The 23,880-nt window shown below is 39.1% G+C and overlaps 1 protein-coding gene across 1 annotated transcript in view; it reads right to left on the bottom strand.

Moving 5' to 3' along the window:
• Positions 1-267: 267 nt before the first annotated feature.
• Positions 268-23,880, bottom strand: part of EIF3H (eukaryotic translation initiation factor 3 subunit H) — a 97,278-nt gene continuing 73,665 nt past the window's right edge. Inside the window, exons 3-8 of the mRNA NM_001025322.2 lie at positions 17,415-17,582; positions 15,766-15,865; positions 14,381-14,530; positions 5,708-5,828; positions 2,213-2,345; positions 268-506 (exon numbers count right to left, since the gene is read on the bottom strand). Of these exons, the coding sequence (NP_001020493.1) occupies positions 409-506; positions 2,213-2,345; positions 5,708-5,828; positions 14,381-14,530; positions 15,766-15,865; positions 17,415-17,582 (770 nt within the window). The 3' untranslated portion in view covers positions 268-408. The remainder of the gene's footprint in view (positions 507-2,212; positions 2,346-5,707; positions 5,829-14,380; positions 14,531-15,765; positions 15,866-17,414; positions 17,583-23,880) is intronic.

Below are 23,880 nucleotides of genomic sequence, written 5' to 3'. Positions count from 1 at the left end.
GCTCACTGGCAAGCGAAGAAGTCCGAGAATTCAGAGCAGGTGCCAGGGCTTCCAGGTCAGGCGTCGGGACAAGCAGCACAGGACCGGTGGTTGAAATGTGGCACCGAAAAGGTAACCAACGTGATGAAGCCTGTAGGTGTGAACTGGGGAAACTTTTGGTCGAGCCTGCTTTATCGTCAGAAATACACAGGTATAAGCAAAAGAAAAATAAGAAGCTAAACATAATATGTATATATATACACACACATATTGTCTAAAACCAAATGAGCGAGCAGTCAAGATTCCTTTATTTTTATTTTATTAATTGCTAGAAAGACTTTCCAATATTCCAATGTGCTTCTTCTAAGAGCTGCCCCAGTGTGATCTCAAGAGTCTATGTTAACTTCTTTTTCTGGCAACTTCCTCTTCTTAGCTGTTGTATTCTTGAAGAGCCTGGGCCATGAAGAGCTTGCCTAAGTTCTGGGCAGTGAACTCCTTGATGTTCTGGCAGTAAGTGTTAATCTGGCCTGTGCATTCAGGAAAGTGAAAAAGAGTCATAATGTTCCACAAATTGCAAAATGACCTAGAATACTAGTCACATGATAAACTCAGCATAATACAGAATTTTATTATGTTTTGAATCAATAACAAAAAAGAAGCAGACTCAAAGATACAGAGAACACACTAGGGGTTACCAGTGGAGAGAGGTAAGGAGGGAGGCGTAATACAGGGGTAGGGGAATAAGCGGTACAAACTATTAGGTAGAAAGTGAGCTAGAGGCTACACAACACAGGGATATAGCCAACATTTTATAATAACTACAAATGGAGTATAAACGTAAAAGAAACGGAATCGCTAGATTGCACAGCTGTTACTTACACAATATTGTACAGCAACTATACAGCAATAAAAATTGTTTTAAAAGAGTTAAGAATTCTATTCACTCATAAGGGATAATAAACAATTTCAGTTGTTTTGAAGATAAGCTATCTTCCATTCTTGGTTACATGGAGAATGAAGAAGAACGACAACTTTTTAAAAGACAATCAGCAGTTACTAGCACATGTTAGTTGTCAATCAAAATGTACTGACAGTGTAGATCAGACCAACACTGTAACTAAGAGAAGTGAGAAAACACCACTAGCTCTTCTCAGTCAAGTAGAAAGGAGACACCAACCAAAGAACAGAAACTGACCAGATCCCCCTGCCCCAGATGCTAACAACTACAGGAGTTTTGAGTCCATGCTCTGGAAGTATTAACAGCCTCCTGCTGCACCTCCAGAGCCAAGACAGAGCCAGAGTGGGAGTCCACGTGAGGGGAGGGCTCCATTACTGCCTGAGTCCTCAGATGAGTGATCTGATCTGATGCGACAGTTACACATTTCTTAAAAGTGTAAGAAATACAATTTTGCTTAAACTGGACCTTAGGTAAGAAATGTGTCTCAGTTTCCCAAATTTAATTTATACATGTACCAGAAAGCTTTAAGGAATTTGGAATTTTCTCCTGCTCTAAAATATGTCAACAGAAATGAGAAACTGTAGAGGATCAGCTTTTCTGTGAGTTGGATTTTCACACTAACAAATCTCTTGGACAACTGGCTGACTAAAACAAACAGTATTCAACCACATTAACACAGAAATAAGTTATTACAGCTCAGTAAGAGCATGAATGTTATATATTCAACATCAGGTCCTAGCACAGGACAAAAGGCCTCCACTACCTTAAGGCAGTGTTAAATGTTAGGTATCCCCTGAGAAACTCCATCCAGAGTTACACTCATGTTGCTACAATACGAGTCAAAGTAAGGGAGATGCTTCTTCGAGTCAAAAACTACAATTAATTTCACATACCCACATTCAGGCCAAGCTCAATCAGGCTAGAGCACCAAAAGAGGGGTTTCAGCTAAATGATCGTTTCCATTATGAGACAATAAACATTTTTTCTTGGTTTCTATGTTAGATGATCCACAATAAAAACTTTCTCATTTTAGAAAGTTGATATAATCCCACCTCAGAAGTGTCTGTTAAGATAAACACCGAGTGGAGCACTGAAAAGGACCTTAGAAATAACAAGGACTGACAAACTCTTAAATTTCAGAAATTACAGATGCCAGATTCAAGTTCATCATTCAACCATTTGAAATACACTATCTTACTGTTAGTGAACCTCCCACCGTCTTCCGCTTCCTAAAGAATAAAGAAAACCAGCCATGCTCTGCACGGCCAGCAGTACCTGCAATGAGCAGAGAATCCATCCTGGCAGGGGGCTGGTGTGGTTTGAAGAGTTTGGACAGATCCTCCTCAGGGAGCGGGGGTTCTCCTCGGCTCTGGCGCTGCATGTTCTCCTGCTGGCGACGCTGCTGATACTAAAATTCAGACGGGGGACGGCTGGGTTACTGTTCTCTACCCAAGGAGAAAAATAACACCTCCCTCACTTATGCGATAAGCAGAAATCCCACTGCTTTGATTCCAATCTCGGTTTTATAAACGCAACCCTTCCTAATCCTTGCCTCTAAGAGGCTAAATATGGCGACAGTCATGCCAATCAAAGAAAACTTTGTTATAAACTCTAGTGTCATTCTGAGTTCTAAGAGTCTAATCTAACTAATGATTTGGAAAAGCAAAACTGGTTATGTGAGGGGGCTTCAAAGGCAAAGAAGCTCAAGAAGAGTAAGCAAAAAGGGAGGAACTTGACCATTTATGACAACAGGGTAATAACAGCACTACAAGTATGATGCATCCTAACTTACAGAACTAAGTAATGAAATACCACAGTGTAGAATTTTTTCAACTTTATCTCTATTGACCAAAAGAACAATAATATTGATGATGTTACTATTATAACATCACTGTAACAACATACTATTATCATAATAGTAAATACTATTATTATTCTTAACAACAGATAAACCACCACAGCTGAGAATGAGTATTAGTTCAGATAACACTTCAAAAACTTTCAAACTCTGGATTCTATGATTCAACGCAGAAAAAGTGGGAGTATATATAAAGACATAGACCAACTATAAACTTACAGTTCTAATTACAATCAAGATGCTAATAGCTGTGAACTGCTTAAAACAGCAAAGGGAGTAATAGCCCATGCACAGCCTTAAAAGGTCAGGTAATGGCAAACCCAGCAGTATCCACAGGACTGGAAATAGTCAGTTTTCATTCCAATCCCAAAGAAAGGCAATGCCAAAGAATGCTCAAACTACTGCACAATTGCACGCATCTCACATGCTAGTAAGTAATGCTCAAAGTTCTCCAAGCCAGGCTTCAGCAATACGTGAACCGTGAACTTCCAGATGTTCAAGCTGGTTTTAGAAAAGGCAGAGGAACCAGAGATCAAATTGCCAACATCTGCTGGATCATGGAAAAAGCAAGAGAGTTCCAGAAAAACATCTATTTCTGCTTTATTGACTATGCCAAAGCCTTCGACTGTGTGGATCACAATAAACTGTGGACAATTCTGAAAGAGATGGGAATACCAAACCACCTGACCTGCCTCTTGAGAAATCTGTGTGCAGGTCAGGAAGCAACAGTTAGAACTGGACATGGAACAACAGACTGGCTCCAAACAGGAAAAGGAGTACGTCAAGGCTGTACACTGTCACCCTGCTTATTTAATTTCTATGCAGAGTACATCATTAGAAACTCTGGGCTGGAAGAAGCACAAGCCGGAATCAAGATTGCCGGGAGAAATGTCAGTCACCTCAGATATGCAGATGACACCACCGTTATGGCAGAAAGTGAAGAGGAACTAAAAAGCCTCTTGATGAAAGTGAAAGAGGAGAGTGAAAAAGTTGGCTTAAAGCTCAACATTCAGAAAACGAAGATCATGGCATCTGGTCCCATCACTTCCTGGCAAATAGATGGGGAAACAGTGGCAAGTGTCAGACTTTATTTTTCTGGGCTCCAAAATCACTGCAGATGGTGACTGCAGCCATGAAATTAAAAGACGCTTACTCCTTGGAAGGAAAGTTATGACCGACCTAGATAGCATATTCAAAAGTAGAGACATTACTTTGCCAACAAAGGTCCGTCTAGTCAAGGCTATGGTTTTTCCAGTGGTCATGTATGGATGTGAGAGTTGGACTGTGAAGAAAGCTGAGTGCTGAAGAATTGATGCTTTTGAACTGTGGTATTGGAGAAGACTCTTGAGAGTCCCTTGGACTGCAAGGAGATCCAACCAGTCCATCCTAAAGGAGATCAGTCCTGGGTGTTCATTGGAAGGACTGATGCTAAAGCTGAAACTCCAATACTTTGGCCACCTCATGTGAAGAGTTGACTCATTGGAAAAGGCTCTGATGCTGGGAGGGATTGGGGGCAGGAGAAGAAGGGGATGAGAGAGGATGAGATGGCTGGATGGCATCACCGACTTGATGAACGTGAGTTTGAGTGGACTCCTGGAGATGGTGAGGGACAGGGAGGCCTGGTGTGCTGTGATTCATGGGGTCGCAAAGAGTCAGACACGACTGAGCAACTGAACTGAACTGAACTGAATGGCAAACCAGGGTAGGCTAGTAAAAATTTTAAGTTCTTAGATTCCTAAAGAAGGGAAGTAACTTGCCTTGAGAAGATTTCTATTTACTATAAGGCATGAGAACAGAAGTTAGACAAATCTAAAAAGGGTTATGAATGGTGCTAAGAACAAATGTCAAGTGTAAAAATTTATGACAGAATTCAAAAAAAACTCTCTTAAAATTGGTTCCCAGAATCAACTGTCTCATTAGTGACAGACTCTCAACTTGATCTTCCAGTTGAGCCTGAACTATAGGAAGGGCCAGTAGGAGAAAGGATCAAGATGGTTTTATTTTGCCCAGAGACATTCAACATTACCGTCTTCATCACCATCTTTTCAGTTAAAAAAAAAAAAAAAAAACAGTATTTTATGTATGCTGAAAAAAATACATTTTAAATTTCAGTAAATATATGAACATTGAAATTAATTTTTAAATAAAATACTCTCAGAACAACTTAGTTGTGCTTAGAATTCTATAGTTACCAACACCTAAAGTACATTGTAATGAACAGACTAATCAAACACTCGCATGGATGTACATCCTGGAATCAACTGTCTATGAACCAAATGCTAAGAATATTCTGGAGCAATATAGTCCAAAACAGTATTCCACGAACTGTGAGAATCAATCATGTGGCCTTCAGGCAACACTGACAAAGAAAAGTATGATTGGCCAGAGCAGTATGGATGTGCATATGAGAACATCCAGGTAATCCTAGGGTTTTTCTGTATTATACTATCTGTTTCACAGCAGTTGGTCTGTGATAGGTTATTTGATAGGTTATTTCCTATCAAAACTGCTTGCTCTTAATCACAATTGCTCAGTTCTTAAAATGAACTGGAGATTGATAACTGTACTGCAATAAGCCACTAGCAGACCAATTACAGTTAGTAAAGAAATGAGCTGTGACCCTCCAGAATCTCTCTGCCTGATTTTCTCAATAAATGTAGCCCTTATTTGCATAACCTTGGCATTACCATCTGAGCTTAAAATACTAGCTTTCTTTAAGATAGGTATTATTAAGTACAACTTGCAAATAATCTATTAGGAACATATTATATAAAGAATAATCTTTTAAAATACGATACAGAGTTACCAGCTAAGAGTCAATGATTTATTAATTTAGGTCATTTTGAAGATGACTCTTGAAGCATCATACTTAGAAATGAATTCTATGTTAGCTGATTTTCCCAGATACCAACCTGATGTTTCTGCTGCTGCTGTTTACTCGTGTTCCTCATATACGTGTTGTATTTAACTATATCTTGACTCATTTCATCCACTCTGTCCATCAGCAACTGGAGTGTCTTCCCCAAGTGATTGCTGAAATATAAAGTACAGATACTGACATGTCGAACTTTTAAAGTTAAAGCTCTGCCACTGCTCTAATGTGATGTGCCATTTGCTTTAAAAAAAAAAAAAAAAAAAGCACACACATACAAGAAAGCAAGGGTGGAGGAAAGAATGTGAGTCAACATGTTATTAAACTTTTTGTATCAAATCCACAAGTGTAACTACAATGGTATTTGAAATAGTTCAGTTTCTTACTGTGAGAGCATACACACGTCAAAGCAGTAAACAGTTAAACGTAGCAGCAGCAGGGTTATCTAAAACGTGTACTTTTGGAACACCAAGTTTAACCTAAGCTCACTACTCCTTACACTTCCTTATCCCCACCACGGCCCTCCCTAACTGTGCTCCAGACATTCAGATTAGAAGTCACAGAAAGGAAGAACCAGGCAGAGACTTGACACTTCTGGCACGTGATTTCTCTACCTGGCAGGTTCTGAAAGAGTAACAGCAGCATTTATTCTGCAAGGCCAAATGAAGAGGGCTCCTTTCCCTCTACCCTTCCTAGAATCTGAAATATAGTCATTTTTCATCTTTTCCTCTCCAGAAATTTCAACTGTAGCTTACTTACCAAAATCTTCTTATAAAGTGATGCTAACGGTTTGTACAATGCCCATCATATTCACTGATTTCCTCCTGCAACCATCTCCTACCATGGTGAGGCCCACTACACACAGATGTAATCTAAAAATAACTAGCTGACAAACAGGATTCACTCATTCGTTCCCAAAGACTATTTACTAAATGACTATTCTGTTCCAGTCTCAGTGCTGTTACTAAGGAGCGCTGTTAATGAGGAGACAACAGTGAATGAGACGTTCCTAGTCTTGGTCTTCACTAGCTTACAGTTGACAGGAAGAAGGGAAGAGACGAGATAGACACTTAGATAGTATGGTCAGAATATTTCTTTTAAAAGACGACAGGTTGAAAGCAAAGGATTAGAAGGCATCAGCCATGCAAAAAGTATTCTAGGTGGAAGAAAGCACAAGTGCTGAAGGCCTGAGATGGGCAACAACTAGACAGATTTTAAAATATGGGGCCTGATGTGGGAGGAACAGAGACAGGTTAGGGAGGTCAGACAAGCACGTATGAGGAACTGCTGGCTGTCCATGCAACACTCCAAGAACACAGTGCAAATGAGACCTGTGACTCTAACATGAACGGTGCCCTGGTGACATGCTGCTGCTGCTGCTGCTAAGTCGCTTCAGTCGTGTCCGACTCTGTGTGACTCCATAGACGGCAGCCCACAAGGCTCCCCCGTCCCTGAGATTCTCCAGGCAAGAACAGCGGAGTGGGTTGCCATTGCCTTCTCCAATGCGGGAAAGTGAAAAGTGAAAGTGAAGTCGCTGAGTCTTGTCCAACTCCTAGCGACCCCATGGACTGCGGCCCACCAGGCTCCTCCATCCATGGGATTTTCCAGGCAAGAGTACTGGAGTAGGGTGCCAATGCCTTCTCCACCCTAGTGACATGTTTTGCCTTAAATTTTAAAATGACCACCCTGGCTGCTATACAAAGAATACACTGGAGAGTAGAAACCAGAAGATGGTAAAGAGTCAGAAAACTAAGATCATGGCATCTGGTCCCATCACTTCATGGCAAATACATGGGGAAACAAAGGAAACAGTAACAGACTTAATTTTTTTGGGCTCCAAAATCACTGCAGATGGTGACTGCAGCCATGAAATTAAAAGATGCTTGCTCCTTGGAAGAAAAGTTATAACCAACCTAGACAGCATATTAAAAAGCAGAGACATTACTTTACCAACATAGGTCCATCTACTCAAAGCTTTGGTTTTTCCAGTAGTCATGTATGGATGTGAGAGTTGGACTATAAGGAAAGTTGAGCGCTGAAGAATTGATGCTTTTGAACTATGGTGTTGGAGAAGACTCTTCAGAGTCTCTTGGACTGCAAGGAGATCCAACCAGCCCATCCTAAAGGAAATCAGTCCTGAATATTCACTGGAAGGACTGATGCCGAAGCTAAAACTCCAATACTTTGGCCACCTGATGCAAAGAACTAACTCATTGGAAAACACCCTGATGCTGGGAAAGATCGAAGGTGGGAGGAGAAGGGGACAAGAGAGGATGAGATGGTTGGATGGCATCACCGACTCAATGGACGTGAGTTTGAATAAGCTCCAGGAGTTGATGATGGATAGGGAGGCCTGGTGTGATGTAGTCCACACGGTCACGAAGAGTTAGACAGGACTGAGTGACTGAACTGAACTGACAGAAGTGCTGGAAAGAATGAAGAGAAATTAGAACACTCACACATTTGTAGTGAGAATGTAAAACGGTGCTGCCACTGTGGAAACCAGTTTGGTGGTACCTCGAAGAGTTAAACACAAAGTTACCACATGACCCAGCAATTCTATTCCTAGGTGTGTATATAAATATATGTATACACACACACTCAAAGGAACTGAAAAATCATGCTCGTACAAAAACTCGTACGTGTATGTTAATGTCTGGATTATTCAAAACAGCCAGAAAGTGGGAACAAGAAAAGGATAAATAAATTGTGATACATCCATATAATGGAATACTACTGCATCATAAAGAGAATAAAGTATTGATCCATGAATGAAACTTAAAGGCATTACACTAAGTGAAAGAAACCAGACACAAATGTCACTTATCATATGGCTCTATTTATATGAAATGTCCAGAAGAGGCAAATCCACAGAGACAGAAAGTAACAAGTGACTGCAAGGGGATGGGGGATGAGAATTGGTACCGATTTCACAATACTGCAAATATATTAAAAATGTATTCCTTAAAAATGGTTAAAATGGTGCCTTCCTTTTCTGTGAGTTTATCTCTGCTTTTAAAACTGCACACACACACGCACGAAATACACTGTGGTATTAGACAGTAGTGGCAGTGGCATGCACTAGCCCCGTGGCAGTTAGCACAGAGGAAAACGGGCAGAACTGAGAGAGGAATCAAGGGTGACTCCCAGTTTCCATGCCTGAGCAGATGCATGGTTGGTTACAGCACTTAAGACAGAAAAGAGACTGAGGAAGAAACAGAATGGGAATCCTGGGAATGAGTAAAACTAGATCCAGCTAAAACATGAATTCTATATGGATTCCATCTGTAACCTAAACAAAAAGAAAGCTTTGACTCTTCATCTTAAATAGCAGACAGAGCACAGGTCTGGCCTCTGTGGGTGTGTATAAATCAATCTTTTAATTCTAGGTTTGGCACTGCCTACCTTACCTTGAGAGCTTGGCCTGATGACTTAACCTAAAAATCAAGTGCTTTTTGCAAATTAAATCTTATTTAATATTTATCTTATTATAATCTTGTGAATCACCTTTAACTTTCAGATATTTCTTCTTCCTTGGAAATCAGATTAAGTATTCACTCTGGTTTTTTTTCCAATTTCTTAATAGTCTGATTTTAATTCATCTGTAATTTGAGCTGATAGTGCAAGATGAGGATTAAAAATATTTTTCCCCCAATATCTAATCAAATGTCCAGATCGACTGATTATTTACACTGCTTTCCAAATAACTTCTGAAATTTAACAATACTGTGTCCTCTCGCATGCATTCTTTCAATATACATTACTAAGTACATACTTACTTTCCCAGTCACACTCAGAACATTCTACTGAGAAGAAGGGAACACAAAGAGAGAAGTGCAACACAGTGGTGGGAGACTATAATAGAAGAGAAGCATAAAAGATAGTTTGATAGGATCAGATGAAGACCCTCCAGATTATGTGACAGCTGTATTTTGAGTTTTTGAAGGAGTTGGAGATGGGAGCTGAAGACAAGGAACACGGGGAGGGACACTTCAGATACTGTGTGTAGGAAGCCTGTTCAGAGACACTGGCATGAAAAGTGTGACACATCTGCAGAACCACAATTAACTCAGTACATCAGAAGCTCGGAAGAAGGGCAAGATGAGGGGAAAAAGAGAGCAATGAACCTGAAGAGGCAAACAGTCACACAGCAGAGACTCTTGGAAGCCAGGGCTAGAAGTCTGGATTCTATTCTAAGGACAAAGGGGTCTCAGCCAAAATTCTAAGCAAAGGAGTAATGTGATCATACACTTTAGTTTTAGCAAGATAACTGCAATGAAAGAGGAAAAGGTCAGAAGCAGGAAATTAAGAGACTGTGAAAGTAATCAGGAAAAGAAATAATGAGCCCCTGACCGAAGGTAGCCACAGACAAGGATGTAGATGAGATCACCCCAGGAATCACATACAGGAAGACAGACCCCAAGGAACACATAGTTTAGGGATGAGCAGAGGAAGGCTGACTGTGGAGAAAGACAAGAAACCCAGTAGTAGAATCCTAGACTCAAAATATTTCAGGAAGAATCTGTTATCAGCACTTTAAATGCTTAAGAGTCTACCATATCCAGCAATATCGTGATTAAGTCATCTTGTGTGGCTTGAGCAAAAACTCTAGCACAGAACAGATGGAACACTGAGTGTTTAGGATAAGTGGGAAATGAGTAAATACAGACAGTGACATGCAGAAAATCCTATTAAAAAGTTTGTAAAGGAAAAAATGAAGTAAATGGTGAAAGGAAATGGATAAACTGATACAAGGTCAAAAGGTGTTCTTTTTGGAACTTCGTCTTTTAAGATGAGAGAAGCTTAAACAAGTTTAAATGTCCTTACTTATTCTTAGGAGATGCACGTTCAAGTATTTAGGGGTTAAGTATCAGGTCTGTAATTTACTTTCAAATGGTTCAGGGAAGAACCCATTTATGTCTACAAAGAGAGTGGGTGCAAAGGTATACAAGTAAAGGTTTATGCATGTTTATTGTATGATTTAACATTCTTTCAATTTTTCTCAAGAGTCAAGCATTTAAAAAAAAACTTTTTATTTTTTTTAAATGGAGAAAGCCAGTCAACAAATGTAACAGAAAAGAATCAGTACAAAGAGGAACTGGAGATACTGAGGAAAAAGGGTGCAGAAAAAGAGAGACCAGATGAGACCTCAGAGAGACCCTGAACTCTCATGTTCACCAGTGAAAGAATTGAAGCCCAAAGAAATACGAAATACTGTAATTCACTACAGGATTATTTGTTATATAAGTCATTTATATCCTGAAGTGCAAAGAAATTCAGAGAAGGGAAAGGTCAGCCCCAATCCTTGACTGGGTGATGGAGGAGAGGGTAGAGAGACAGGAAAAAGCCACTGAGGAGAATTACTGCCACTGCAGAGAAACATCGAGTATTTGTTTCCAGATCTTGTATCCGGGACTCTGACTGCACCGATTTCAGCAACAAGAAAGGTACTACCAGAACAGACCTTCCCTCACCACCAAAAACTGTCTTTCATGTAAAGTACTAACGTCACGTGTTATATAGGCAAATGTTATACTGGAAGAGCGCAAGCACAGGTATGCAGACTGTAAACATCTCATAACAGTCTATTACAAGAATGCTCTTCAGAAACCTAACCAGCAAGAAATACTTGAAAATCTGCACAGTTCACGTCTTGAAGGGTAAAAGGAATTAACAATAATACAGAACTGTTTCACAGATAACGTTCACAGGGAATCAGGTACATTACCAAGAGCAACTTTATGGGGATCTTTTCAGTACCAGTGCAACCAGAATACTGAAACAGAGTTACTCTTCAGAGTCTCAATAATACAGTCTTTTCTTTTATTGCCCAGGAAACAAAGAACTGGAAACAGATAACTTAAACAGATGTGAACCAGGACGCACAGTGATAGGCCTGCTCTGGCTGCAGTGTCAATTTGTCCTTACTATCCTTCATGTATGATGCCCGCACTTAGTTTATTTTTTAAAGAGGAAAAAAAACAGATTTTTTTTCATGTGTGAAAAACTGAAGGCTTGTGTAACACATTTTTAAAAATTAATAAAGGCTGTTATGAAATAACCACACCAAAACTTCCATCTAATAAAATTGAGAATCAGAATTTTTCAAATGAAAGGGAATGTAGTATGTTTTATTCATAGCATAGAGCTAATTTATCAGGTAAATCAAAAAACTGATACACATATGGGTTGTGAAAAGCAAGACCAAGCAAAGTGTTTATGGAGCTACTTCAGAATGATTTCTGAGGCAGTTTCTTAGAAAAAATTTGTATGGCAAATGATGATTAACATCATCGTGCTACTAATGTTAGAAATTAAAATCTGAGAGGCATGAAGGTTACATTTATTTCAGTGTTTTAAATTAGTATTATCAATTCGGGTCAATGTAGCAGTCCATTAATATAAGCACAGCTTCAGGGTTGCTTCTTTTTTTCTCCCCAAAGGAATAGCAATTTACCCTTTTAAACAGCTTCACATGGAAAGCAAAGGCCTTTTCCTATTTCACATAAAATACAGAAGATAAAAACTATAATAAAATAAATATTTGTCCTGATCTTAGTTGCTATGGTGAACTAGGAACAGTTTCTTGGCTATTATAAATGCTGCTTTGGACAGACAGACATTGCAGACCAGCTCACTGGTAATGGGAAAGCAGAGAAGGGCTGTACTTGTTTTGTATGATCAATAAAGGAAGCTTGGGAAAAGGTAAAGACATAAATTATATAAGCAAAAGCTTTCACATAGTAAATTTAAAATTATTATATAACTATATACTTAATACATCAAATTGTAACCTTGCATGTTGAAAAAGGTTCTTAGCTCAGTGCTTTAAATACAGGTGTGCCAAGTGTGTTTGTGAAAGCAATCAAGAAAAATATGACCTTCTAAAAGAGACAAATTAAAGGACTATTATGAATGTATGTTTGCAGTCAAACAGTACACTCTTTAGTGCCAAATGAGCCTTACAACCTGGCTGTATTACTTAGCACTCCGTTTACCATCCAGTTTCCATCTCCTTCCTCTGTAAAGACTTTCTAATGGTCTCTGTGATGAGTTCAAGCAATGGGAAGGTGGTTCTTCAACCACAGCCCCACCCGTCCTGGTGCATGGACAAGAGCACTGGCACACTGTGCTTCCGGGTTTATCCTCACTTGTCTTATACTGAGGAAGCACAAAGCCTGTATATTCTTTTGTAAAGCTTCTATCTGGGATAACTAAAAATCTGATGAATACTTGAGCTTCTGTTCCAAGCTGGCTGCTTTAAGAAAACACACCTTGTTTTTCATTCAGCAGCTGCATATTCATAGTTTACCTACACCTACCTGCTGATAGCTTCCTCCCGCCACAGAGAACAATCACTAGCATCAAGCTTAAAGAGCATTTAGGAGGAGCCACTCCAGTACTCTTGCCTGGAAAATCCCATGGATGGAGGAGCCTGCTGGGCTACAGTCCACGGGGTCGCACAGAGTCGGACACGACTGAGCGACTTCACTTTCACTTTTCACTTTCATGCATTGGAGAAGGAAATGGCAACCCACTCCAGTATTGTTGCCTGGAGAATCCCAGGGACGGGGGAGCCTGGTAGGCTGCCGTCTATGGGGTCGCACGGAGTCGGACATTGACTGATGCGACTTAGCAGCAGCGTACTTGACTCTGTTCATATTTCTGTTAAAAGCAATAAATGAGGGGAAATGAAACATTAATTCCATAAAGGAAATACCCTGTTTTGGCACACCTCAGTCAGCACTTTACCAATATAATAAATAGTATCTTAGCAACTAGATAGCTAAGGCAGTCAGGATGGGGCAAATTATGTTACCACTGGCTAACAGAGCAAAAACCAGTGTCAGGTTCAGAAAATTCTAATTTTGATTGAAAATTCAAGTGGAAAGTTTACTGCTATACAGAGTCTACATCTGAACAAGGGCAACTGCCACAGTAAAACAAACAAGCATTTCTGGTTTTCTCCTACACATTATTAAGTATCCAGACATAATACCATAGCCTCTAATGTTCGTGTACAATAAATAAGGCTGAGCCACATCAAAAAACCCCTCCTCCATGGGCATTTACCATCTCAAAGCAAAAATGACACGGCAAGGCAGCTGTCAGCTACAATGACAAGAGGTAATTAGTATTCAAACCTCATCTCACTTTATCAATAACCATGGTGCTCTTCCGGGCTTCCCTCACGGCTCAAACAGTAAAGAGAATGCCTGCAATGCCAGAGACCTGGCACTGCAGGTTCAATCCCTGAGTAGGGAAGACCCCTGGAGGAGGGCATGGCAACCCACTCCAGTATTCTTGCCTGGAGAATCCCATGGACGGAGGAGCTTGGTAGGCGGCAGTCCATGGGGTCGCTAAGAGTCAGACACGACTGAGCGACTTCACTTTCACTTTTCACTTTCACGCATTGGAGAAGGCAATGGCAACCCACTCCAGTGTTCTTGCCTGGAGAATCCCAGGGATGGGGGAGCCTGGTGGGCTGCCGTCTATGGGGTCACACAGAGTCGGACACAACTGAAGTGACTTAGCAGCAGCAGCAGCAGCAGGACAAGTACTACGTGCTGTTACTATGTCTTAAGAACCTCCCAACATGCTTAAGTCATTTTTTTCCCCTTGTTTCACAGGTAATGTCTAAATTAAAAAATCTTTTGCAGAAAGTGATTTAAAAAAAAAGGGGGGGGACTTTTCATGAGACAGGGTTGCTTACCTGCTAGCAAGACTGAGCAATTCATGTTTGTCTGCTACAGCTGACTTCTTCTCTAGCTCCCACATTAGAACGTTGATCAGATGTGAATTTTTAATTACAATCGGCACTTCTTCAAACATGTGCTCAAAGGTGATATTTCCCTTTTTCAATCTGCAAAGCATGTTAAAAATACTTTATAGTCTGGTGGTCAGAAGTAAGTGTTAAAGTGACTATTTCATACATTTTACATTTTTCCTAATTACAGGCCCTCTTCAGGGTTTTTGTTTGTTTCATTAGCAATCTTTAAAAAAGGGAGAGAATTACAGAATCAAGCACAAGTTGAGTGATTTGAACAATTCGGAAAATGATCTGAGTTGGAGCTGTAAGACCAGAAAATAAGACTCTTGGCCACAGAAACAATTCTTTCTTCATAATCCGGTATCTTTGAAATTCCACATACTAAAAAATGCAAATGTCATATGAAATTATGCTATATAATCTATATCTAAAATATTTAAAACAAACAGCTAGAAAAGAGAAATACTCTCATTCTTGGAAAGTTCACTTTAAAAACCAACTGAACTCAAAGAGATTAACAATGAGCAGGACACTCACAGGCTATTCCACACACAATGGTTGAAAACACAGCAAGAATACAACTTCTCACAGTTTAATTATAATTACCATACCCAGGAGATGTTCATGAGTTAGCTTTTCTTTTAAAATTCTTTGTATGTTAATTTCTTTAGGAGCCAAATGGGAAATTAGTCATGAACTGTCTGTCCCAAATGAAGTCAAAGCCACTAACTTTAATTTATTAAGAAATACATATTCCTATAATTAACAGAAAATGAAAGAATTTGAAATTAAAAAAAATTTTAATGTAAATATCCCAGTGCCATTATGCAGGATCACAAAACAGCTTTAATAATTAGTTCTCTGCATTCCTGTCACCTATAAAATTTCCCAAAAGCCACACTCCTTACTAAACCCTTAAAACGTTGTCTTTCCACACCCCGTCCCCCACAATGAAACAGGAGGTCAGAAAATAAGACAAACGGCTCACAACTGTTCTGACACAGAGCTTACAATCTGACAGCCGCTGAATACTCATCCCATCTCCTTTTATTTAATCATGTATTTCTTCAAATCCAGTAGCTAATTAATTCTCATTCTAACTGCATTCACCCATGGTGAGAACAACAGATGAGACATTCCATAAAGAACAGTTTAAACATGGAAAGGGAGAGATCAAGGGGCACTCAGCCATGCAGACACTTCTACCGTCCACATGTCAGAAGCATTACCGCACCACCGCCGAGGACTCAATTCGTGTGGCAAACTAGTATCTTAAAAGAAAAATGCCCAGTCCTTAACATATGCCTTATAGGCCCCCAAACACTTACGCTTCGGGAGAAAAATCCTTTTCTTTACAAACTTCCATCAATTTAGGAGTCAGTCTGTATGCCTTTAGTGAGAGAGACCCTTGGGCAGTTTTTATGGGATCTCAAATAAAGAAAAGAGAAAGAAATTACTAAGAATTTTGTCACTACCAGTGCTCAAATGACACTGGTTCTGAGCACATTCTGTTAATTATTGTACAATCTTAGCAAAATGAAGATCAAAATAAACATAAATGAAGAATAAAATAAAAATCAATGAAGATCAGAGCACAATCTGAAGCAGATTCAAAGCAATATAGCAAACGCTAAGTGAAAAACTATCATCCTACTTATACTAGGCAGAATAACTTCCACCTGAAACTATAAATATAAGATACAAAATACAGTTATTTTCAGGTCTACTCAACTGGAACCAGCAATCTTGACAAAAATTAAATACAGCATATGTTCCATACATCTTATATATATCTTGCATAATTAAAAGCAAAATACTAATATTAAATATGAAAACTCCCTGGATGCACTTGTGTATTTCCTCTGTCCCTAATTTAAATGAATGGCCCTGCAAACACTTTATCCATCCTAATAATCACTGCTCACATTTTTTTAGTTAAAGCAAATTCTAAAAACAAAACCACTAAAGTCAAGGTGCAATCACAAGTGTCTTTTTAGCTTTAAAGAAACTAATTTTGTCAAAACTAACTGCTTAAACACTCCAAGAGTAAGGGAGCTTAGCACTTGCTGCATGATAACGGCTCCGGCATGCCAATATTCGCCTAAAACCTGTGTTAACATTCATGTTGCCTGAAACTTAACACAGTGAAACTTTTAGCAATAGGTGATAAAATGAAAACCAAAATAGATTGAAACAAGTGGAAAATTCATCAAGGTCTGATGATGCAATGTTTCCAGCCAATATAAGTACACTTTAACAACTTGTTCTTTACTGTAATCCAATTGTTAACATACTGAAACAATTTGGGGGCAGCTCATAAGATTGATCGTATTCATTAGTATTTTTTCTGACAGATACTCAGGACGTTACATTTACTTCTCAGCTGGAAACTATATGCAAGTCTGCCAGATATGGCAAACTGTGAGTGTTTGGGGAGGGGGAAGGCTATAAAGCTGTTAAATTGCCTACAGTTCTGATACAGCACAGAACATCTGGTCTGGAGAGCTTGAGGAAACACCATTAAATCGGCCGAAAAGAAAAAAATCTTTGTGCTAAGAAACAGTCCAGGTTTTGTACGCTGCTGTCAGAGGTATAAAAAAAAAAACTTGGCACACTGTGTTATGATTGGTCAGTCACGTACAGAGCCAGACACTCTAGCAATCGGGGTTTGTTAGACATCTGGTCTAGTTCCACCAGCCCCTTCAAATGAGGGAGGGGAGATGGAGGAATAAAAATGAAGCAGCTACTCCAGCATTCCAAAATGTACACATCAGGGCTCTGATAGCAAGAAAAATAAACAGAAAGAAGGAAACCCTGTCTAGACTTAGCTGCTGCTGAGGCTGCTGCAGAAACAGGGTTGGTATTTACTTGGGAAGGCCTGCCAGGCTGCTCTTAGAGGCAAAAAGACAGAAAGCAAAAATAGTAGTAGCAATAATATTAAGGGAAGAAAAGAATAATAAAGGAAACTCCTACTAACCGTAAATGAGAACGACAGACTCCTCAATGGCATGCTGGTAACTGAACTGAGAATCCAGAAGGGCCCGGGTGACGAACGAGCCATAGTATGTGGACTGGTACCAGCCCACGTGGAGGTGGTCGATGTTTACATGGCGCAGGCTCCGCATCATCTCCATCTGATATTGGACTAGATGATGGGCACGAGGGGGACAAAAGAACAACTGTTTAATGACATCACCTATATGAAAAAACAAGCCTTTTTGGAAACAAATTTCTATACAGCTATTTCTTATCTACAGGGAACATTTTTCCAGATTTTTAAATTCACTCACTTTACAATAAAGAAAACAAATTAAGCCTTCAAATCATTAAGGCATTCCTTTTCTCATTAGCCAAAAAACATTCTGTAGAAACAGTATTTAAAAACTAATAATATTAATAGTAATGACAGTATATTAGTAGTAATATAATATAGTATAATAGTAATAATTTTAATAGTAATATTAACAGTAATAATAATGCTTTACTGCAAACAAGTAATTATTTATTAAATGTGGTCTCTTTTAAGAAGAAATTTATGAATTACTAAATTGGCTGGCTGTAAGAAGTTTTGTTTGAATGAATAAGTTGAGAGTAGTTATCACTGTTTTCAACAAAGCTTTTAGAACTAAGAAGTTAAAACCATCAAGAAAACTAATGGGGAAACAGTTAACTACCACATGATTTAAGTATGAATAGGACACAAGCTGCAGCTGATTAAAAATATAAGAATTCATTTTTGCCTTCGTCTGGTGCCCCCTGCTGCATGTGCTAAATTTTAAAAAGAATTTTTTTCTTGTCTGGGAGTTCCTTTACATTAAGTAATCAATATTACTTATTAGATAAGTCATATGCTAATCACCATGTATGGAACGGAACAGTTGAATTAACTTTTATTGTCAATGACTCTAATGTACATTATTAACTCAAAGCCGTATTACCAGGAAAATCGGTGCAAATTGACAATACAATAAATAATGTATTTTAAAAAGCAATATAGCCCAATAATGAGTAGCAAATACGTAAAACAGGAGAAAATTTTATAGTTAGTGTAATAGTCAAGCTATTTCTGTATAATAAATGCACTTAAACATACTTGTTTAACTCAAATCGAACCATTTCATTTTTTAAATTTTTAATCAGGTTTCAGCAAAAGTGGGTTAAATGTCATTTCCTTGGCCACAGTGCTATGGTTTTACAAATCAAACAAAATTTAGGATCAAAGAATATAAAAGAAACTTCCTCAGATGGACATGGTCTTTTCAACGCCTGTTACTAGGTAAAGAAATTATAAATCTGCTTATTCCAACCAAAGTTGTATTTCTCATGATAAAAGATGGCAGCCAACTCATCAACTATTCAGAATTAAGTGCTTTTTGAATTTTTCTTTTTATATACAACATGATGGTCTCAAGAAGCAGCAGTCTAAAACTAATACGGTGATCCTGTATCAAATATCTCTTCTCTTAATTTTTTCACTCTCAAGCATATAAGAGATCCCCTTCCTAGCCAGTTAAGAGATTTCCATCAACCACATAAAACTGGGATAGAACCACTACTATGATCTCTATTTTAAAATTTCACAATTCTTTTAAAGTAAAATCACTGATTTGGCTAGTAAATTTTAATCAAATGTAATTTATGAATGAAAAATTCTAACATTACCAGTAAAACAGGAGCCAGAGCTAAATTTAGTATTTGTTTTAGACGGACAGGAAAGTAGAGAGAGAGATCAATTACAAGCAACTGACAGTGCAGAACACGACTGTATGGGATGAGCTGTTTTTAAAACAGGTCCTTCTTAAACACCTGTCAACGTACAATTTAGTTACAAAATAAGCACAAATCAGATTCTACCAACTTGCAATAATAATAAAGAAAAGACTTGGAATCTAGCAATCTAGGTTTTCATGCTGGCGCTGGGATTTCTCTCATGGGGGATCTTGCTGTCCTTCTCTGATGCTCAGTTTTCCTATCTCCAAAAAGATCTGAGAGCTCATCCCAGTCAAAATGCTCTGACTCCACACTGCTCACTGGATATGCTACTTGTAAGTAATGATTTTTCTATAAACTAAAGCCAGGCCTCTAGCAGGCATTAATAATTAAAATAAAAATGCCTATCTCTAAGAAATATTTAATCTTACTAATAAGTCAAACAGCCTGAATACAACAGATTTAATAATAGCATTTTCAGGAAGCATGAAGTAAAACATCTTACAATTGGTAGCAAACATCCAGATTCCTTCTTCATACAGAGTCTTACCTTCCTCAAAGCCCCTTGAATAAGGATAAGAAGGAAAATGAAGTATTTCTCTCAGCGAGAAAAGAGACTAAGAGATATGAGTGAAGCCTGTTGCCTTATGGATTTACCATTGTAATAAAAATTTATTTTTAAGGTCACAAGAGCTTTCATATGATGAAAAAACAAATTTAAGGGTTAAGAACAATGAGAGGGGAGTTAATAAAACTGTTCTTGAAAAATCTACAATGAACTGAAATTTCACTATTACACAAAAAATATGTGAAGTTGCAGGTCGTTCTTCATCTTGGTTTATAGACTTTAAACCATTCATTTTTTAAATTAAAAAACACATTTTTTTTTTAAAATGAATGTTTTCTTGGAGGTATCACAGGGAAAGAAAGGATCTAAAAAGACTGCAAGTGACCCTTGAAAAGCTGAGGCTGGGGTGCCAGAGCTCCGAAGTGAACCTGGGTGGTGCACTGAGGCCCAGTCCTTGCTGCAACTACACAAGAGGCTCCAGGAAACGCACAGTGTAAACAAGCGGTGGTCAGGCACTCAGTCGTGTCTGACTCTTTGCAACCCCAGGACTGTAGCCTGCCAAGGTCCTCTATTCATGGGAATTCCCAGGCAAGAATACTGGAGGTTGCCATTCCTTTTCCAAGGAATGTTCCAGACCCAAGGATCAAACCTTGGGTTTGATCAAACCAATGTGTCTCCTGCAATGGCAGATACATTCTTTATCACTGAGGTACCAGGGAAGCAAAGCTTAAAGAAGTTACTTTGATTTAATTTAAAAAAATTCTAAAGAAGTCATATTTACCCTATTATATGCAAGCAAGAGACAACTCAAAAACAGCCAAGTGAATTTTTATCTCTGCGGTCTTTTAGGTCCGTGTCCTTGCTCTAACGCTCACACAAGACATGACAGACTGTTGGCGCCTTTCTCAGTTTTTCCCTTCCTCCTCCAACCCAGGTTCTCAAAACGTACAAAATCAACCCCTACAAAAGCTAAACTCTCTCAAAACTGTGCTCCCAACACTCCCACCAATCAACGTAGCTGAGCTGCCACACCAGCTGACACGCATTTATCCCTCTGACAGAAGGAAGAGAGTTGTGACACAGTGGCACGGCAGCAAACTTCACATAGGAAATAAGGGATGGTCATTCCAGATTCTCATCTCCCAGGCAAATGCCACTGCTTTAGTGGCTTTGCTGATCCCTCTCAGGAGTTATGCTGGAGGTGAAAGGGAGAGATACTGGAGGTGGGTAGGTGAGGTATGAACAAGAGACCCAGTTTAGCTAGGATACTGGATGAACTGGGATGAGAGGAGCTCATGTTATCTGGAAGGGACTGTGAGGACGGGTGTCCCAGCCCACAGGCTTTGGCGAGTGGGGACTGCTGCCATTTCCTTCTCGTTCCCGGTCATCCTCACTTAATACCCCCTAACCCCCCGCTGGAGTTTTAAAGGAGGGGTAGAAAAGATGTGACTACACAGGGAGATAGGTTCACTTCTAGCCAGGGACTGCCTCACACCTCCGAAGGAAGAGAATCAGCAAAAAGAAACACAGGAGAAGGAAAAGAAAACCAAAAGTTCCTTGATATAAAGTGCCACAGCTCCCTACTGTGGAGCTAATGCGGATTAATGAAATAATAAACAAGCTTTTACTGGCAACTTTGCTGAGTTGGTTCAGGGTTACAGACACTTTCATTTTTGTTCTCCAAGTTCTCGGATTTAACAGAAGCCCAGGCAGCAACTCCAACCAATGACACTCACTTCTGAGTTAATGGCTAAATATTTCTGGAGAACTTCCCAAAGATGAATAGCAAGGAAAAACCTTTTGGGAGAGGGAAATACTTCAAAATTTATGATAATACTCAACAGAAAGGCTCAGAATTGTGTAGTGAGAAGTTTATGAAAGAATGTTTTAAACATTGTTCATTTAAAAAGCAAACACACCCTCTCAACTGAGGAGAAGCAGTGCATAGCAAATGAATTTCAAAGACAAATTGAAAGTTACTGCTAAGCCAACTCAAATTACTAATACACAAACTACACTTAGATGCAACTGAGGTGGTGCTACAAAACTTGGAAGGCTATAAAAATGAAGTTTTATAAATCTCTTCAACCTCTACAATCATCTTAATTGGTTAAGCCTCTCCCAAGCAAAGGACAGCATGGTTTACAATACTGAATAACTGTTCAGTTTGGCACCAGTATATTCATATTCACTTTTTCCAGATATCTTCTTTTCAAAACAGGCAATTTTAAATTGCCTAGAGCTAAAACTGTCTTAACTGAGGCAGGGTGCCCAATAGTTAACTATTCCTTTCAAAAATCCATCACATTTGTAGGGCTTTCCCTAGTTTTTATCTCCAAATATGAAAACACTGAAAATAATATGCAGTATTCTATTTAAACGCTATGCTGGGACTCACACTGGCAAACAACCAAATAAGACTTTGAGTTCTCCTTAAGACCACTGGGAAGGATGGTGGCTTAGAAGCTTTTCAGTTCAGCAGAATAATCAGTTAGTATTTTTTTCACCTCAAATTTCCCACCTTCATTTTAAAAATCATCTTTATTTTATTATTTTAAGTGAGCCCTCATGAATGCAATTTATCACCAAAAAAACAGGAACAAGGAATTAACACAGTTGGCCAGGTGGGGATGAGCTGAAAGAAGAAAACTGAAACATACTCTAAAACGATCTGTCTGGCAGATGTGGGGGGGGGGAGGTGGGCACGCAGTGAACTGGGGAGAGCTTACAGATGTCTTTTTAGAGAACAGTTAAGGAACCAAGGAATAATCTAATTTAAATTTTAAAAATTAAAAACAATTCAACAGATCTATTATTTGACTACTTAACATTGCAGCAAATAAATCTAAATCATTTAAAAAATACAATAAAACCACATTTTAAAATGTGCATATGTATTGACATAGTGTGGAGAAAAAGGGAGAGAGCTAAGCAACAGGAAAGAAACTAGCACTTAGTGAGCACTTATTAAGTCAGCCTTCCTGTTAAGAGGTCTACACATGGTACTTGACTTTCTTCCTCAGGATGACTCTAATGAGACAAGCAATCATGATTATTGACATCTTTTTAAAAAGTTGTGTATTACAGCATGTGAAGGGGCAGGACTCAACTGGACTTCAGACTTTCTGACTCTGAAGCCAGGCAACCACCCATTTACAGGATCTCATCTCTTCTTATTAGTAAAGTTGAGAGAATTATTTCTGAATCAATAAAGCATAACAGAGAGAGAGTAGAAACACACAATTTCTAGGTTTTCAGAAACCATAGCGTGTGCATGTTTGTTCACTAAATTAACCAATAATTTAGCACTACCAGTAAGATTTTAAGTGATAAAACTACCATCAAGGATTTTTAAATGTCAAAGTTGAGAATTATCACAAATATATAATCAACCTCCTAAAGCACTGCATTCTATGTTAGTATTTTAAACTTCTGCCAAGATTACTTTGAAACCAAGCACTGGCTCAGATCAAAGATGCACAAACACATCAAGAAAAGGAACAAAGAGAGACCAGATGTAGTATACATGCTCTTTGCAGCAAGAACAAACTAAGCTCAGCCAAGAGATGCAAACAGCTTTAAAAGCAAGCAAACAAACAAAACCCCACAACTCTGAAACAAATCGATGATTACCACAAGCATCACAGGGAAAATACATCAAAATTTCCTATCTGTCCTGGCATTAGGGCTGTCCTAAGGACGGCTTGTAAGAAAATTATCACAAAGCTCCCTCCCAGCAGCGCCACAGGTCACAGCGAGTGCGGATGGGTTATCAACTGTGAGGCTCTACCCCAACTACTCGGTGCTTTCCCCTTCATGTCAATTTCCTGCCAAGTGACACATACGTCTCAGGCAATGTTCAAAGCTAGGAGCAGATGTAGATTTAAGCAAACAGAATGTGCATTTGAAAAAAACAATTAAATAAGAGTCTACTTTGGGTAGGAGAAGGTAATGGCACCCCGCTCCAGTACTCTTTTGCCTGGAAAATCCCATGGACGGAGGAGCCTGGTGGGCTGCAGTCCATGGGGTCGCTAAGAGTTGGACACGACTGAGCGACTTCACTTTCACTTTTCACTTTCGTGCACTGGAGAAGGAAATGGCAACCCACTCCAGTGTTCTTGCCTGGAGAATCCCAGGGATGGGGGAGCCTGGTGGGCTGCCATCT

This window comes from Bos taurus, chromosome 14 (assembly GCF_002263795.3).
Source record: "Bos taurus isolate L1 Dominette 01449 registration number 42190680 breed Hereford chromosome 14, ARS-UCD2.0, whole genome shotgun sequence".
NCBI lineage: Eukaryota > Metazoa > Chordata > Mammalia > Artiodactyla > Bovidae > Bos > Bos taurus.
This window is presented reverse-complemented; position numbering and strand designations above follow the sequence as displayed.